The sequence below is a fragment of the Colias eurytheme genome, chromosome 10, assembly GCF_061535395.1.
Source record: "Colias eurytheme isolate Ceu_HAF_F1 chromosome 10, ilColEury1 Martin Lab GWU primary, whole genome shotgun sequence".
In the NCBI taxonomy this organism is placed as follows: Eukaryota; Metazoa; Arthropoda; class Insecta; order Lepidoptera; family Pieridae; genus Colias; species Colias eurytheme.
The window spans coordinates 9,969,783-9,988,019 of NC_142989.1; the positions used below are offsets into that span (position 1 = coordinate 9,969,783).

Sequence of the window (18,237 nt, forward strand, 5' to 3'; positions counted from 1 at the left end):
CCTATTGCAAAAAATACTTTTGTATACTTTGTAATTGTATGAAATGCTATTACCAAGTAAACCGTTACAATTCAATTGAAAATCTGTAATAACTAAAGTTAATATTCTCAGCTTATTCTCGGGGTATTTCAAGTAGATTTTCAAGGGCTACAATGCAGTGTAAAAGAGCAGTATACGGTTATCTTAAGTTAAGTGTCCTTTACTTCATATTACCTTGTTGACCGACAATGCCAGGGTAAAACTAATACATCGAGTTACATAATACGTTGTCATAGCCCATCTCCTTGAAAAGACGTTTGAACTCCAAGATTCTCTGCCTTTTTTTTTAAGTTTATACTATGATGAAATGCCTCTTCCCGTAAAGATATCTTGACAGATTAATATGGGCTAAATTATGCAAATATTTGCTCACGTTTGATCATACTAATGACCATGTTTCTGCAAGTGACAGAACGTTGCACAAATCCCATATTATTGTGTTGAAATACTTCCTTACAATTGCAACGTTAAGTACAGCTTAGAGATATAAGAATTCTGAAATAGTTAATGAGAATAGTTCTCATGGTCCATTCTTTAAGTCGATAAGTTGGAAACGTGATTTACTTGATAATTTTATTTAGTAGTAATAGATTAGATCTTTCTGGGTAGGTTCATACAATATATTATTATAGTAGTTAGGGAATATTTACTTATGTTTAGTTTTAAAAATCTTTTCAATTGTGGTAGGATACTTATCAGTCTTTAATAGAAATAAGATATCGATTTCGATTAAATCTTCAGATCTTTGTCTTGTGAGTTTTCTTACGGAAACTGCAAAATTTTTGAATGGGATTTTGAATCATATTATGTTTGGCACAAGCAATGATTGTCGTGATAGCTTGGCAACATTTAATATTCCAAAAAGCGATAAAAATGTTGCCAGAATTATTATTTCAGACACACATTTCTCCGATGTTCAACTGATAAATAATTCTAGAAAACTTAACTGCCTATATTGAAATCAACTGCAATTCTCGAAAGTTTGACGTTAAGACTACAGTGTGTTACGACTACAGTGTGTCACGACTCAAATTTTCGAATAATTTCGCATAAGCAGTCTGTAGTCGGTACTCATTATGTACGACACATAGATAAATCGACGCACATGTGACATTGATTTTTTTCTTTATTTTATTTATTATTTAATTTTTGTTTTTTGTCGCTCTCAGTATTATGAGCAAGTTATTTTAATTCAGGAACAGAGCACTTACATAGTCGTAGTCGGAAGTATTACTTACAGAGTGTACATAGGTACTAATGTAGGTTTATAATGTAAAATCACTATGCTGTAGATTCATTAACCTCGTTTCCTTTACAACTGGCAATTGGGAACTGTTGATTAAATAATTGAATAATATTTTATTGAATTCTAAATCGTTTTAGTGCATTTCTGTGTCCTTCAAAAAATCATTGAAATGCCTATGGTGTGGTTTTGTATTGTTTACGAAACAGTTTCATATTTCAGCAGGGATAACATTTACATGTGCTAGTTACAACAGTGTTATTTCATAAAAAAATGATCCATAAAAGAGAAATTACAAACACAATGTCAACACCATATTATAACCTTAATGCACTTAAACAAATTACCCTATTTACCCAGCTATTTTAAAAAGAATAACTTTATATTATAAAATATAAAACGGATCTCTTATGAAACTAGACCACGCATTCCTCACGTCACAATCAATTTATCAGAACAAGCTGGTAAAGCGAGCGAACTAAGCGGATTAACATAGCTTGCTCTATGACATAACGTAGACCTTTGACGTTTGTAATTAAAAATGAATGTTAAGTTCAGTCTAGAAGCCTTGATTTTGAGAATTTTAAACTACCCGCATAGAAGTTCAGCTTAGAAAAAAAAATAAAGAGAGCACGTGTAAGCTCACTTTATGCTGAACGATAGATACATACAACTTAGATCAATTTGTATATTCTGGAAGTTTTTTATTAGACCAATCCACACTTCAGGCGTGGAAAGTGTCATATTAGTATGGAATGTAACATCGTAAATATGTGCCCAAATAAAAATGTACGACAATCTATTCATTACCATATTCATCAATTTATGATTTATTCGTTACTAGCGGTACGCCCCGGCTTCGCCCGTGGTACATAAAATTTACGTTTTCTCTACATAAGAACCATCCTCGTACTTCAAGGAATATAATAAAAAAAGAATTATCGAAATCGGTTCAGCCGTTCTCGAGTTATGCGCTTACCAACACATTTTGCGATTCATTTTTATATATAAAGAAGACTAGCGGTCCGCCCCGGCTTCGCCCGTGGTACATATTTACGTTTTCTCTACATAAGAACCATCCTCGTACTTCAAGGAATATAATAAAAAAAGAATTATCGAAATCGGTTCAGCCGTTCTCGAGTTATGCGCTTACCAACACATTTTGCGATTCATTTTTATATATAAGAGAAGAAGATTATGTAGGGTTACATAATATTATACCGAGCTACTTCGCGCAGCAATTGCTTCAAGATATTGCTCGTTCTGTATGGATTCGTCTAATAAATCACCCACCAAATAATATTCAGATGAACCACATATATAATTTTATGACATAGCCTAACAAAACAAGTCAAAATATGTTAATCAGCCGATAGTACCTAATCTTAACATCTGTTATTTTGCTGGCTATTGAGGCTGAATGATAACGAATCTTACCTGTATTCTCTTGGGCAATAGAACAGTGACATCTGTTAAAACTTGACTTGCGTGGGCGTCATTGGGTATGTTTTTAATAAATGATTTAAATGTTACGCAATAAGAAAAACCAACACTTAATAAAACCTGTTAGTGTTCCTATGTTTTTAATTTGACAGAAACATTCGCACAAAATTGTCCTATTTAATTTTGTAATGAATGCAATGCAAATCATTTCTTGTCCAAAGAACTGATCATGTTCTTTCAACATCAGATGGTCTCTAGAAAAAATAAAGTCGCGGTCATCGATTTAAGTAAATATTATAATAAATTACGTGAAAGACAAACTAATGAAAAGCGGGTTCAATTTTCACATTAATGACAATTTTCCAAAGAAAGTTTCACGCTGACAGGATGCAGAAAACTGATAAGCTTGCCAATAAAGTAATTGGTTAAGATAACAGAAATACATAATTATTATTGCTTATAATTACGAACATGACGGTACACGATAGGAATCGACATGTAAAACTGTTTGTGAAAATGTCGTTTCCCTTTAAATGTATAGACTTTTATAGGTATTTGATCCTACGAAAACATTTATATTTAAGTACTTAATTTTAACTCTCTCTGTTAAATAATTCAGTGAATTTTGTTTTTGGTTTGCATTATTATTTATTACCGATCCTAATCCTGAACTAATTGAAAGTTATTCGGAACGTATGCGACCTCTCAGTATTAGTCCAGTTTTCAAACCCCAACTCAAACATTTATTCATAAAATCACACTCTTTAAAGAAGCGCTTTTGATAAACATTTAAGTACCACCGATTTGGAAAGCAATTTCTACAAAAAAGAGCTTACCATATATTTTCCCAGAACAACTACCAATACCTACCTACAAATGTTAAATTGAATTTATTCTTTGTCTCCAGGGTCATTCCGAGTCAAAGGGGGCTAAGAAGAGAGACAAGAGTGTGAGCAACGGCAACAAGCCCACGCGTGGTGTTGCGACATCATTCGGCTTCAGGCGACGACCAGCCAGCACGTCCCGAGCTGATGACAACGCTAGAAAGAAACCGCATGATAAGAACGGGAATGGAGGTAAGACAATATTGTAGAACATTCTGGAATGAATTATGAGTCAGGAGCGTGAATGACGGCAACAAGCAACACGAGGTGTTGCAACATCGTTCGGCTTCAGACATTTGAGAATATTCTGGAATGATTTGTACCAAACTTTTAGGAAAGTACTGAAATTAAACTTATGATGGTAGCGCTGGTCTGTAGTCTGGCTGAGGTAGAATAGTATCTTCAAGTATCTCTTGCAACAATAAAAGTCTGTCAGCGAATAAAAGATCAATCCAGACGTCTTTCCTATCTTGATTCTTCTAAAGATTATAATTTTCATAGAAAAGGTTAAAATACATTAAAACTATTCAAGAACAATAATTAGATTTGGATGCACTAAAATATTGCATGTCAAGAATGTTATATTACGTAGCTCTCGTACTTTTAAAACAATGTGAATATAATTTAGTTATACAGTGGTTTAAAAATAACCATTTTAGAGCTATTTTATAAAGCCGGTAGTTATGTATAAAGTCTTATAAAGGTGCACAAATAGCATTAGTTACAATGGGATTATTCCAACACCACTTACAAAGATAATAGAAATATTATAATACGTGTTATATAAAGGTTATATATAGACCAGTTTTGCGTATGACCTGTTATATGATAATCAGCTTCATTTATGTCCTTTTTTGTAAGGAAATAAATTTAAAAGAAGTATAATAGTGCTCTTTTTGACTCGAGGCAGTGGTTTTTCCCAAAAGTTAGTGTGATCTGCGAATTGTTGTTGTTCTATTTCTTGCTTTTACAAGCGACATTTAGACTTTCAATAAATCAATCTTTCTGAAGTTTCGTGCCTTCTCGTTTAAATTTTGGAAACTGTTGATCTAAACATAATTCAGTGCTGTTACCATTGACGAAGGTGTTACGCATCATATTACAGAAATTTTCGAGTTTCCTGTTAATTGTTCTACTTAATATCAAAAATACGAACTGTATCATAAGAAATAGTCATTATCCATGCATTATCCTCACACCTTCACTACAAAAAAACGAAACACCTGTTTGTGTTTCTAATTTTTCTATAGTGACGGATTTCCGTCCATCATAATTAATTGACTAGTGATTGATCTGTCATGGGCAAAATGGATTTACAAATTCAACAGTTCCGTAGGCAGTTCATCAAGAAAATGTATATATGTACATACCTTTCGATTGCAGCATTGGTAGTATTTCTAAAAAAAATCAATGCATATTCCAAATGAATGAATAATTTTTCATTCATTTGGACTGCTGACACTCTCTCTCTTTTACGTAAGCACAGGTACCTAATTTTTATACCATTTTGTGGGTACATTATGTATTTGTATTTATTAAGTATAGTAGAGGATCCCTGTACAACTTTCATCATTTATTACTTACAGGCTGATTTTTCGTGAGCAACTTCCTTTTGACCAGACTTCTACAACAGTTTTTTTTATTATATTAATAACAGGGTCAACAGAAGAGCTTCGTGCAGAGGAGGTTCTTTCAGGACGGTCGACGCCGCTCGCGCGACCACGGAAGGAGACGGCGGGCCAGCCGCTGCGAACTAATCGGTAAATAATATCTATAGATAAATATAATCTATATTTACGTACGTATGTGTAGTATTGCTGTGTAAAAGTGTTAGTTGCTATACTCCTGGGAAACGACAGATGTTTATGAAATTTTATAATTGTTTAATTTTTGATTAAGGAAGTTTCTTAACCAATTAAAACAAAGAGAGATACCTAAATAACGGAAAATGAAGAAATACATATAAATAAATATTTCAGGACAATTTTCACACACGCGCACGGCACGAATGCACGATCTAATCCCATACTAAGCTTTCGCTTGTGTTATGGAAACCAGATGGCTGATAAACACACACATATAATTTTAAATAAATACTTAGGTATATAGATAATTTACACACATACACATAACAACCACCTATGTTCATCACACAAATATTTGCCCTGGGTGGGAATGGAACCCACGACCTCTGGCTTGGAAGGCAGGGCCACTACCAACCAAGCCAACCGGTCAACCATAATATTATATTATGTTGATTGTAGATGATACGAAGTTCACCGTAAGACTAGGATTATAAAAATCATTTATATAAAAACGCATAGTATACTTGCAATTCAACATAATATTTCGAAAATCAAGTCATAATATTTACAAAACCAATGATTAAGATAAGTTCACACTATAATGGCCATATCAATAAAATTATATTGTAAGCTGTAACGATATCTAATATTATGATCTGATAGTAACATAATAATACCGTAAAAGTTCATGGCCAAATAAATGTTATAGTTCGTTCTATTTCATTAAATATAGAACGGTTATGAGATTCCTTGTGCTTTTTAATAATATTGAGCAAAGCATTTTATGCAGTTTTATGAAACGTAATTTGATGTTGAAGAGTTCTTTTAAAGCTGCTTTACTTTAGAGTTTAAAGCTTAGTTTAAAGGCATGAACTAGTATAAAACCTCAATTTTAAATATGTAGTAAAATTGTGCTATAATCGTACCTGCTTCATAACAGTTATATACGTAGTATAGGTATAAATATTTAGATTTGTTTGATTTTAGAAAGTTATTCAAAATATAATATTCTAATATTAATTTCGAAGCGATATAAGTACTTACCTAAAGTAGCGTTTAGCTACTATTATGTATTCTGTGCCTAAAGCCTCATCTTTTATTAACTACCACTGGCTGAAATGAACCATTTCGGATTTAGGAGTTATTTACATTTTCTAGTCACTAAATATTGAGGTATATTATATACACTCATGTAGGTACCTAGACTACCTAGTATACTTAAACAATAAGGATTTGTCTGTTTATTATTAAAATTATCAAAGTCAAAATTAAGAAATCGAGACAAAAATAATCAAATGATACGATTCTTTTCTCGTAATAATATGTAAAACATAGATCACTTCCTTTGATATTAGATTGTGAAAGTGATGACGTCACAGCCATAGCATAAAAACTTCCTGTCGCATATTATTTACATGAAAAAGAAAGTGGCAAAAGATAAAATGAAACCGATTCCTGTTCCGATTAATTATCATTACTGTAATTGATATGTTCAGGCACAATGATTTATCGAGGTGCCAATATAAACTAGTATTTTGTAATATTTAATGTGTTGTGTAATTTTTAATTGATTCTAGATTGCGAACTTATGAAAGTACCTATGCACGAAGTTAATATGATTTTTATTTATAAAATGCCAAATTTTTTTGCTAAGCGCATTAAATCTCGAGAAAGGCTCAACCGTTCGTTAATTTTTTTTTAATAATATTCCTTGAAGTACGAAGGCGAAAAAATAAAAAATAGAATCGACTGTTAAGCGATACGAAGTTCAGTCTTGCTCAGTGTATAATTTTTTATTTTCACCTTCTTCATAAAAATTACGAATTGCTGCGAATATTGATAAAATGAATTCTGCGATCTCTTATTAAAATATACTATTCAAATTATAAAACAAAGAAGTTTCAAAAGGAATGCCGCTTGCTTTTTATCTTAAAGTTTAAAATAAAAACTGAGATAGAACGCACAAACACAGCTTTGCTATTTTATTTTAACAGGCGCGTTAAGTTTCAAATTGCTCTTCACACCCGGTGCTTTCAGCTTTGACGCCTACAACGTTTCTTCATTGTTGCATGTTAAACGACCTTTGCAGAATTGTTTTATTAAGAACTACATAAAAATAAAGAGACAATAATTTGAATGTTCTGTAAGTAGAGTTAATGTGTGTTTCATATAAGTAGTATTAATTATTATCGTTATAATACTGAATGTCTCACGAGTCACGAAGAGTATGGCAACTAACATGGTTATGTGTGGTATTTTTTTATCCGTTTAGACTTAAGAGTAATGTTTTTATGCATTAAAAAAAACAGCAATCTGCACTTCTTTAACCTATAATATAAACTCAAATTCGCCTAATTTCCGACTTCGTCCACGCTAGTTTGTAAAACACACAGAGATAGAAACTAATGGTCCGATTTGAAAAAATCTTGCAATGTTGAAATAGCCTATTTATCGAGAGGTCTATAGGCTATAATCATCACGCTAAGACGAGCAATGGTAAAATCGCTTATAGGTCGCGTCATGTAAAAAGAACGCTGCGCATTGGCGTCGATTTATTGGTCTATTTTCTGTTATGAGGTGGTATAAGAATAACAAATATGTAGTTGCGAAGCCACGACTCGAGAGCCTACTTCAAAAATGAAATAAGCAGCAAATAACTTTCGTGCTAAACTCGATACATGCCAAAACACACCCCATCACTTTCATCTAGCGTTCTTTTTACATGACGAGTACTGTACTTACAGCTAGTAAATAACACTATAGTGTGTTAACAAACACACAAGTGACGCTCCCATCATCCCGTAGGTTCGGTTTCAGGCAGCAACACAGCAAGACGGCGAAGGTGGGAGACGTGAGCGCGACCGCAGAACATGCGTTCGGAAATAAGGAGGCGTTCAATAATAATTTAGGTGAGTAATAAAGCAATTTCTTGAGCTTTTCTTTTTAAAATGTTAAATGGATGTCTTGACAATACCGAACATATAAAAAATATCGAAATCAGTCGAGCCATTCGCGCGTGATGCCGTGACTCGAAATGAAGGGAAATATGGGTTAATTTTTACATATAGAGATGTGATTACGTAGTAGTTATTTAGTTGTTAAAGAGTAAAGACTATTATCTGATAAGGTAGGTCAAAATAGAGCCTAAAGGTTACATACAAATATTACAGGTGAAGCTAATAAAAGCATGTTAAAAGGGGTAATTTGGAAGAGTAAAAAGTTTATCCCACTTACAAAATATATATAGATATGTATTTGTTAATTGTTAAGTTTTTTATAGCACATTTTGCGTACATTGGAATGTTTCTTTTTCGAGTTATTTGTACGGTGTTTTAATAGATATTCTGCTATATGAGGCAAGTCAAATCCTATTAGATTAAGTCTAATCATGCTTGAGGGTTGAGATATAAATGTTATAAAGAATAAACTAAATTATTTAATGCTCTTTTACTGATTTATCTATAAATAGTAGAACAACTATTTTATCCATTGGAAAGAAACTGTAGTAACAAAAATAGATATTATAACATCTAAACTAAAGTACATAATTCAAACTTAATGTTTAGTTTTATAGCGTTAAATTACTCTATAAATGATAATTTTTTTAAAGAATAGATAAAATTTGATCTCAAGGTGGGATTCGAACCCGCGTCTTTTTGCCAAACCGGGGCAACCGAGTAAAGTTAGCCTATTTTCTTGGTAAAGTAATAGACATCAAAAATTTATCAATAAAGAACTTGATTTCTAATTATATGCTGAGCGTCTAAAAAAATACACAATTATGAATCTAAAAATAAACATTATGTACCTATATTAAAATCAATTGCTCATTATATACCCCGGTATTTATGGCGCTTCTATTGTAACTAATATCATAAATCTTTGCCATATTCGACACAAAGCCACACAATAGAAGAAAAGACAATAACGCCTTGGTTGTTGACAATACTACATTAATCAAGGTTAGATGAATATTTTGTTCAGAAACAATAAGTAGGTAAATTAAATATTCAAAATTTTGGTAAAATCTCTATAAATTCGACATAAATTTATTCAATTGGTAACGCAAAAAATGAAATCAAAAATGCTTAGAATATCTTCTTTTCTCAGCTGTTTTAAAATTATATTTTACGAAAGTTAATATTTTTTGTTATCTTCACACGTACCTATAAAACTTGTGTTGGTGAGGTATATAAATATTTAAGATGAAATATTTAAAGTGAATTGAATTGAGATCTAACCCACCCCTTTATACGCAAAACAAGACGCAAAAGAAAAAAATTGTGGAACTTTTAGAAAACGGTATGAATTTCAAGACTGTCAAATGGACTGGCCATTTGACTGTCTGTTAGATCTAAATGAATGTAATTTTGTTTATAACATAAAGCGCATTATAATGAACATGATTGCGAAAACTATAGCATACCTACACTTTTTATATAAATCTTCAATGAACTTTATTTCATCTTAATCCGAACTTGAGAGTAAAGTGTGAACTGTAGGGTCACCTTGTAGGTCATGCCAAAGGGCGTCTGCCTCGGGAGATAATAATGGATGTAATTAGTTGATACAAAGGGACAAATTAACTTCAATTATGTGGTTTATGTGTCACCGAAATCATAAAGTAAAGACCAATATTAAGTTTTAGTTTTCTATGTTGCGATTGCTATTACATATAAGTATCATCGTTAATTAAGTTTAATTGCACTTTCATATTTAGTCAAATGAATTTATGACGTCAATACCACAAATAATATAACAAACAATATATTTAAGAGGTCTGTGGTCTGCCTATCAAATATTTTCAAATAATTTTAAGCACTTTTAGTTCCAAATATATATTTTTTTAATATGAATTCTCTTAGTTCTAAATAAACACTTTTTAATTTGAATTTCACATTAATTGCCACAGATAAGAAAAACCAGCCGCTCGTACCAACGCAAGTAAGCAACGGGGTGACGAACATAGTGTCGGCGGCCGGTGTCCCCAAACCGGTGACGAAGCAAACCGTCATACTCACTTACCAAGCACAACAGTATCCCAGCCAGGTATTATACATAATTATAAATAAAAAAAAAAAAAATTGTAGTACGAAAAAAGTGTCGAATAGCAATTAGCAAATATTGTTATTGTTTATTAATTTTTACAGATCTTATTGAACAAGAACTAATAAAACATATTTAAATTATCACTCACTACATAGTATAAAACAAAGTCGCTTTCCCTGTCCCTATGTCCCTATGTCCCTTTGTACGCTTAAATCTTTGAAACTACGCAACGGATTTTGATGCGGTTTTTTTTAATAGATATATTGGTTCAAGAGGAAGGTTTATATGTATAATATCATCCATTAAATAGTGGAAAAGTACTGTTATTTTTGAGGTTTCTAATGTGATGTCGTAAAAAATTACATTTTTTCCGCTTACATTGCAAACGCAGGCTGAACCCTACGAGTTTTATCAAAATTATGTACTAAGTATTATACACATTGAAAAGATCTACAGAAAAGTCCGCGATGGTATATGTCTATCTCTTATGGATAACCCACAATAACTTTTTTTGTCATTTACTTTTTACGATAAATAATGGCTAATTTTCGATGCGATTTTAACCGATACAGCATTAATCCTTAACCAATTAAATACCTCGAATACATTGTTCATTTAATATAGATCTATGTGGCCCTTTACACCGTATGATTTAAGTGAATATTTTCGAAGATATTACAGATTTAAAAATTGCGGGACGTAGCGTTTGCGGCGGTACCGGCGATTATATTATTTATTATTAAGTATAATATGTATTATATTATAATTATTATATCCGTGCGAAGCCGGAGCGGGCCGCTATGTTTTTATAGGTATACAACGTTCACAGTTTTTCTGTAGTGTATTTAGTATCAGTATTGCACCCGTGCGAAGCCGGGGCGGGTCGCTAGTTGAATTATAAATTTTAAAGATCTTTTAGTGTTGTACGAAAATAATTTGGAAAATCCAAAAGTGCACGCCTCATAATTTTTTTTTATAAATATTTATTAATTATTTTTTTTGTTTATTTAATAACAATTAAACCACATCGAATCAGACCCTGAAAAATGAAAGGGTTCTATTCCTGAGCATACTCAAGCGTAAGAGAAAAAAAAAGACTCGATTAGTAAAGTATTTCGGTCGCTATCGTGTTAACAAGAAAAAGGATCCGCACATACAGACACACGGACGTCCAAGACAGAACTTTTTTAAACTGTTTTTTAACTAGTTTAAATAACAAAAATGACATCAAAAATATCATGAACGTTAAAAATAGTGTTTTTTCTTAATATGTGTGTGTATGTATTATCTTACAAGTGCAATGTATGATACATAAAGACATTTTAAGGGCTCTTTCAATTTATGCGTTTCGTATCGGACCGCTACAGTGCCGAGGCGGTGCGTTTGTCGTACGGCGCACGGCCGGTCGTTTGTTTTCATACAAAATGCACGGTGCGGCAACAGTGCGGCGTCCGTACCGCGAACGCTCGACAGCAGGACGGCAATGTCGCAAGTCCCATAGGGATGTCGGAAATGCAATAAAGTATCGATATATATCGTATCGATGTTTTTTTTAAATATCAATATCGATATTGATATTTTTATTAAAAAATATCGATATATCGGTATGATTTGACAGAGGATATTCGTGCTCTAAAAATTAATTTTTTGGTCTAATATAATTCAATCATCTTACATTTCTACGGGTACCCAAGTACAGAAATACGCGCGTTTTGAGGTTATAATATATAAGTCAGTCGTGGTAATAATACGGACGGGCAGTTGAAGAGCACTAACAGTAATGTTTCTTCGTCAGAGTCCATGGCTTAACTGGTGTCAAATAAATTTAAAACAGCACTAGCAAACAAACGCACGGCAGTCAGATACTCTTTCAATTTAACGGGCTGGCCACGGACACCGGCGGCGCGACCGACGGCGCGACGGGCGGCGCGGCAAGTCGCGCGGCGCGGTAAGCATGCCACGGGCAGTTGCGTTCGCCGCCGCGACCAGTGTAGACGAGGAGACGAGATAGCTTTATCAAAGTTAGCTCGACGTTGTTTGGAGAGTAGCAGCTTTTATGCTCAAGATTTAATGTTTGGAAGATATAGTGGAGTACACGAATTAAATAGAAATCGTGTTACAGACGGAGAATTCCACCAAAAATATGAAAAATATAGGCATGATGAAAAATTATGTTGCGGGTGGCTAGACTTCCAAATAGCTGGTCTAGCTAGAATTTCTACAATAAAAGCTTCCGTCTCCATTTTCGCGAAAAAAAAACAAACTATTTTAAATTAAGTTCGCTCCGGGAGTAGTCGCCGCGTCTGCCGCTCGACTCCGTGGCCTGCGCCGTAATAACTCATACATTTGTTTCGATCGCTAGTCGTGCCGCGCGATTCGCTCGGGGAAATTCGCCGGTCGTCTCGCTGGTCGCCGCTGCGCGTGGCATGCCCAGTACATTTCCATACATTTGATTCATTCGCAAGACGCGCCGCCAGTCGCGCCGCGCGAATTTTCGCTATAGCGAATTGTCCGTGGCCAGCACGTAAGCGTTTGGTAACGGACTGCTACCGTACTGCAACGGCACGGCAGCGGGTTATAACTTGCGGCACGGAAAACGTGCGGCAGCGGTCCGATACGAAACGCATAAATTGAAAGAGCCCTAAGTTTGAAAAATCAGATGTTTTGCGCGAAGTGACAGTAGTACCCACCTCAACGCTTCGCTTATGAGGCGTGCAAAAGTGTCGAATAGCGAATATTGTTATTGTTTCTATCTTATAAATTTTTACAGATCTTATTGAACAAGAACTAATAATAGGTATTTAAAGTATAGAAAAACAAACCCATGATCCTACCTCAGCGAGCGAATTTCTTACACCTACTCTAAGGGGGTAGTTCTAAAACATGAATATAAAAATTAAAAAGCATCGTATTATTGAAGTGAAACTTCTTTATTGGGGTTGGAAAAAAATTTAGTGTAACATTGTTTCGTTACGCGTGACATTTTTCCGTTACGCGCCATCTTTTTCTTATCCCTACCACGCGTGATTAAACATATTTCTGTAAAGTTGCATATACAAATTATTTTTTGAAAAATAAGGTCATAAAGTAGTTTCACTTCTTACGTGTGTACATTAGTACACGCACACATTTTTTTCATTTGATTTTTAGTATGCTAGGAAACAAGCAGTTTCGTTTTTCCAAAAATTAAATTAATTTAGGCACTAACGTTAATATGTATCAGCAGTCTTAATAATTTACCTCCCAGATCTTATTCCAATTTTTCCACAGGATGGCAGGAAACCCAAAACAGAAGCACCAGTCCGTCAATCCAGACCACCATCGGCTTTCGACCAAAAACCACCTGGGAAATACACCTTCCAAACCAACCAATTACCAAGACCTCAATATCCAGCTGTTAAGACCATAGATGCTAAGACTGCGAAACAGGTATGGGTATAGACTATAGGTCTATAGAGTATAGACAATGTTCTCCTTCTTTGTTTATCGTCTGTGAAATTTTCTTCTTTTTTTTGGTGAACTTTCTAATCAGAGCAACGACAGATGGTGCAAGTATGATTGATACTTTTGAGGTCATAATAACTTATTTCGTACGAAAATAAAACGTAAAGATATCTCTAATTTTCTAACTCCAATAAAAGAAGGCAGGCAAAATCCAAAATGTTTCAATAACAGATTTTAGACTGCACTGAACCTTAATTAATCTCTGACGTAAAACGTAAAAAAGGAAGGCTCGAGCCTCGAGAATATTTCATGCATTTCTTATATTATTTCATGCATATTTTCTTCCACTATGATTCATTTTATAAAGCAATGAAAATAAATATATTCTGTAACAAAAACTCGCAACAAAATCATATTCTTACCTAGAATATGAACAATTAATAATCTAGAACATCGTTTATCTTCGCTTAATGACCACTTTCATTGACCATTCTTAATGACTGTTAAAAATTTTCTTACATCACAACTCTGTACATGCCAAAATAGATTGTATTACTATGGAATAAGATCTATATTAGAAATGAATAGGAAGTAGGTCATACATCACCTATTTCAGGGCTTGTGATTTGGAAACCGGGTGCCGTTTGCCGAAAATAATATCACTGCAGTATGCATTCGGTGGATATACACGAGATTGTTTATTGAGGGATATAATAATATTATTTTTAGAACCAATAAAAAAAAATATTAATACTGAAAATTCGTAATAGGTACATAGCTGTCTATAACTACCATATGGGATATAATTATTTAATTTTTATAACTAATTAAAAAAAATATGATTCGTAATAGTTGTCTATACCCACGATTTCGTAACGTTGCATAAAATAATTATAAGAATCCAAATACGTATATCACGTTAAGTAATATTTTGTTCATTTCAATTTGAGATTTAATTTTTTTGTTTTCAACAAAACTTGAATTCGTGCAACAATAGAATATTATATCGAAATAATGTTGAAAGCTTACATAACACGCGAAATGGCAATTTTATTAGAATTTGTAAATAGAGAAAGAGCAAATTCTATTCTGCAAGTGAATGTTCGAGTTTTGTAACGTACCGTATAATTACATTATTCGTACAATACAGAAAACCTTTGTCTTGTTCACACGTGTTTTTATGATTTACATTTTAAAAAGTTTTATCTCAAGATATATCCTGAGTAGTAAGTGCAGTTTATTTTGGTAACATAGGCGAGTAGTAGCGACATTTGAACGCGATTCGTAATGTGAAGTGGTTCGGATGTGAAAAATGGTTATTATTATTTATTTACTCGTGTACTTGGTGTATGATCTGTGCTTAATGTATTTTGTTTTCAGGTTGTCAATAACACGCGGAAGGCGAACGCCGATGGATGGAGAGAAGGTAAACTTTCTTGTGTAATTCATAATATCATTATTCTATTTCTATAATTGTAATCTATACTAGTAATATTATAAAGCTGAAGAGTTTGTTTGTTTGTTTGAACGCACTAATCTCGGGAACTACTGGTCCGATTTGAAAAATTATTTCGGTGTTAGATAGCTCATTTATCGAGGAAGGCTGTACTATGTATATCATTACGCTACGACCAACAGGAGTAGAGCCACGGGGGTGAAACTACGCGGAGCAGCTAGTATTTATATATTTTGAAGCTTTAGTCATATAAAAATTACAGTTTTATGTATTGGTTTATTTTTGTTAGTTAATTTTTTATGAAGATGTAGATATGCTCTTTTTAAATATTAAAACAGTAAGTAAGCATCAATTACTTAGTTTTATACTGTTACAAGAGCAGCTTCTTAACATAAAGATTTGCATATTTGCAAATGTACAGACACGAACACTATTTTAACAAAAATGACAGAAAGGTGTATTCGCGCTCTCATCGAATCATAATCTTATATTGAACAAGTTATAGTATAACGGGAGTTACTATTATGTTTTGTAGCAGTATTATTTCCAGTGTGGAAAAGTGATGGCGCTAGATGACCTATATAGCGCTGCCATTTTTAATATTTTAGGCGCGCTATTTACAGTTTTGTCTGATTTTGATGATTATTTAATCTTATCGAAGTGCTTTTCGTTCTAAAAAATCGCCTTCTCAAAGTTCTCTATTCAACTTTTTTTTCTGTGGACTTACTCCACGTCTTCCGCGTGCGTCCTTATTCGCGATTGACGTGATTATTTTAATGTTTGGCAGGAAATTGTTGTTTTACTCTTACCTTTAGGAGTGTTAGTGATGTTTTTTTAGCAAATAATTATAAACTATTGGTTCCGTCCAAGAAGCTTATATCTAATACACTGGAGATTGCACTATGACCATTAAATTGTAACAAGAAAATATGACGTTGAATGACGCCTGAATGTTTTTTTATCCCTTTCACACCTAACTTGGCAAATTGGTCTGAAAGGGATAAAAAAACATACAGGCGTAATTCAACGTTATATTTTCTTGTTACAATTTAATGGTCATAGTGCAATCTCCAGTGTATTAGATATAATCTTCTTGGTTCCGTCCATATATTTACTCTACCTTCGCGTCAGGCGCAGGTTCAGCAGTATCGAGCGACTCTGGTGTGTACGCGTGCGAGGATTCCCCGCGCCGTCGCCCGCGCAGTCTTGAGATGGTGATGCGAGGCTCGCATAGCTTCCACCTGCGAGAGTTACAAGTCGCTGATTTGGATATTATGGGTAAGTAAAAAAGAGCAAATAGACTACCTTTCAAGTGAGAAAATAAGGTAAAAAATGCAATAAAATATTATTCAAGTACTTGACCAGCTATTTTTCTCAATTGCTAGTCATTTTGGTAACCGGGTGGCCACATACAGCAATTCAAATGTGCAAGTATAAGCATACCATATAGAAGCCTATATGGCCACATTTCAAAGTAAGAATAGCTTACATCGGGGAAGGTTTCACACCTCTACTGAAAACAGTGGTAGCTGAATTCAATTTTTTAAGAATTTTGAATTTAATGTCAATTACAGACATACATATAAATATCATAAAAGCATTAAGCCTATGTACTTTCTTTAGTCTCAACCAAAATTTTCATAGGATTGTGTGAATTTCTTCTTAATACTTCTTCTTATACATAAACAATGTTCTTTTATTCCAGACGAAGCAGTAGTAACAGGCCACACAGTTATACCCCTCCCCAAACTGCCAAGTTCCTTCACTGAATCCCCAGAAGAGCTATCCCCATCCCCCCCACCGGTTGCCATGGAAACCCGCTCCCCAATATCACCCCCACCCGTTGCCATGGAAACACAGCCAATGTCCACCCTGGACAGATACAGGACAAAACGGCCAAGTAGGATACAGAATATAGATTATAAGGAAGAGAAGTTCGTACTGGATAGGACTCAAACTGAAGTTTTGGATAAACAGGTTTGTAGTCATACATAATACTAAGTAGTAGGGAAAAAGATTTTGGTTAAGAAATTGTAAAATTCTCAGATATATGGATAAGATCTTGGAAAAGAAATTGGCTGAATATTTCAAAAGAGATCGTAGAAAAATAATTTTCTTTTGTTTATTTACAAGCTAGGTATACATTGTGGCAAAATTTATGCACTTCTATTGGTAAGGCTTTACAATATACCTACTCATTTTCAGGCAAATATTTTTTGTCATAATGGTAAAAACTTAGTAGTTAGTTATATAGCCTAACCATAAAAAGTGCCATATGTACTCTGATAACTGATTTTATATGCTCAAATTATAGAAAACTAACGCCCGTTGCATCGTCCGCAATATATTTTTGTTTGTATTGATTAAAATAATTGAATTCCAGTCATCATTCACAAAACCCTCAAGCGGTGTGGCTTCACCCACTACAGTGGATTCGTCCAAAGAGTCGAGTCCCTCTTGCAAGAGCGAAGAGAACTTCACCAGCGCTTGGCAGAGCCACGCCGCGGGAGAAGCTATGGCTAACAGGTATTATAAATGCGTTGTGATTATAATAAAACAGAATTAAATTTATTATATATGGAAGTCCCTTGAAAATTAAAAAAATATAATTATGGCTTTAAAAACTGTTCAAAATAGCGTGATAACGAATCAATTTCAATTAAAATCCGCTTATTAAACTTCAATTTCAAAATTAAACACAGGAAAAACTTGGTACTTCAATTTGGTTAAATTCACACAAGTGAAAGTACCCTCATTTGGTAAAATTATTATCTAAGTATTTTTGGTTTTTCGGTTTTTTATTTGAAGGTAGTGAAAATAATCCTATTTGACGTTATTTTTCTTCATATCATTTAAAAAAATAAAGTTTTAATT

The 18,237-nt window shown here is 33.6% G+C and overlaps 1 protein-coding gene across 5 annotated transcripts in view; it reads left to right on the top strand.

The window, feature by feature from the left end:
- Positions 1-18,237, top strand: part of LOC149905414 (uncharacterized) — a 103,382-nt gene that overhangs the window by 36,475 nt on the left and 48,670 nt on the right. For 3 of the 5 annotated variants that reach the window (XM_090106700.1, XM_090106701.1, XM_090106699.1), the window contains 9 exons: positions 3,633-3,801; positions 5,267-5,369; positions 8,220-8,323; positions 10,327-10,463; positions 13,734-13,892; positions 15,288-15,333; positions 16,495-16,641; positions 17,069-17,340; positions 17,747-17,889. In XM_090106700.1, the coding sequence (XP_089962826.1) occupies positions 3,633-3,801; positions 5,267-5,369; positions 8,220-8,323; positions 10,327-10,463; positions 13,734-13,892; positions 15,288-15,333; positions 16,495-16,641; positions 17,069-17,340; positions 17,747-17,889 (1,280 nt within the window). The remainder of the gene's footprint in view (positions 1-3,632; positions 3,802-5,266; positions 5,370-8,219; positions 8,324-10,326; positions 10,464-13,733; positions 13,893-15,287; positions 15,334-16,494; positions 16,642-17,068; positions 17,341-17,746; positions 17,890-18,237) is intronic. The other 2 variants (XM_090106697.1, XM_090106698.1) reach the window with 2 other exon arrangements.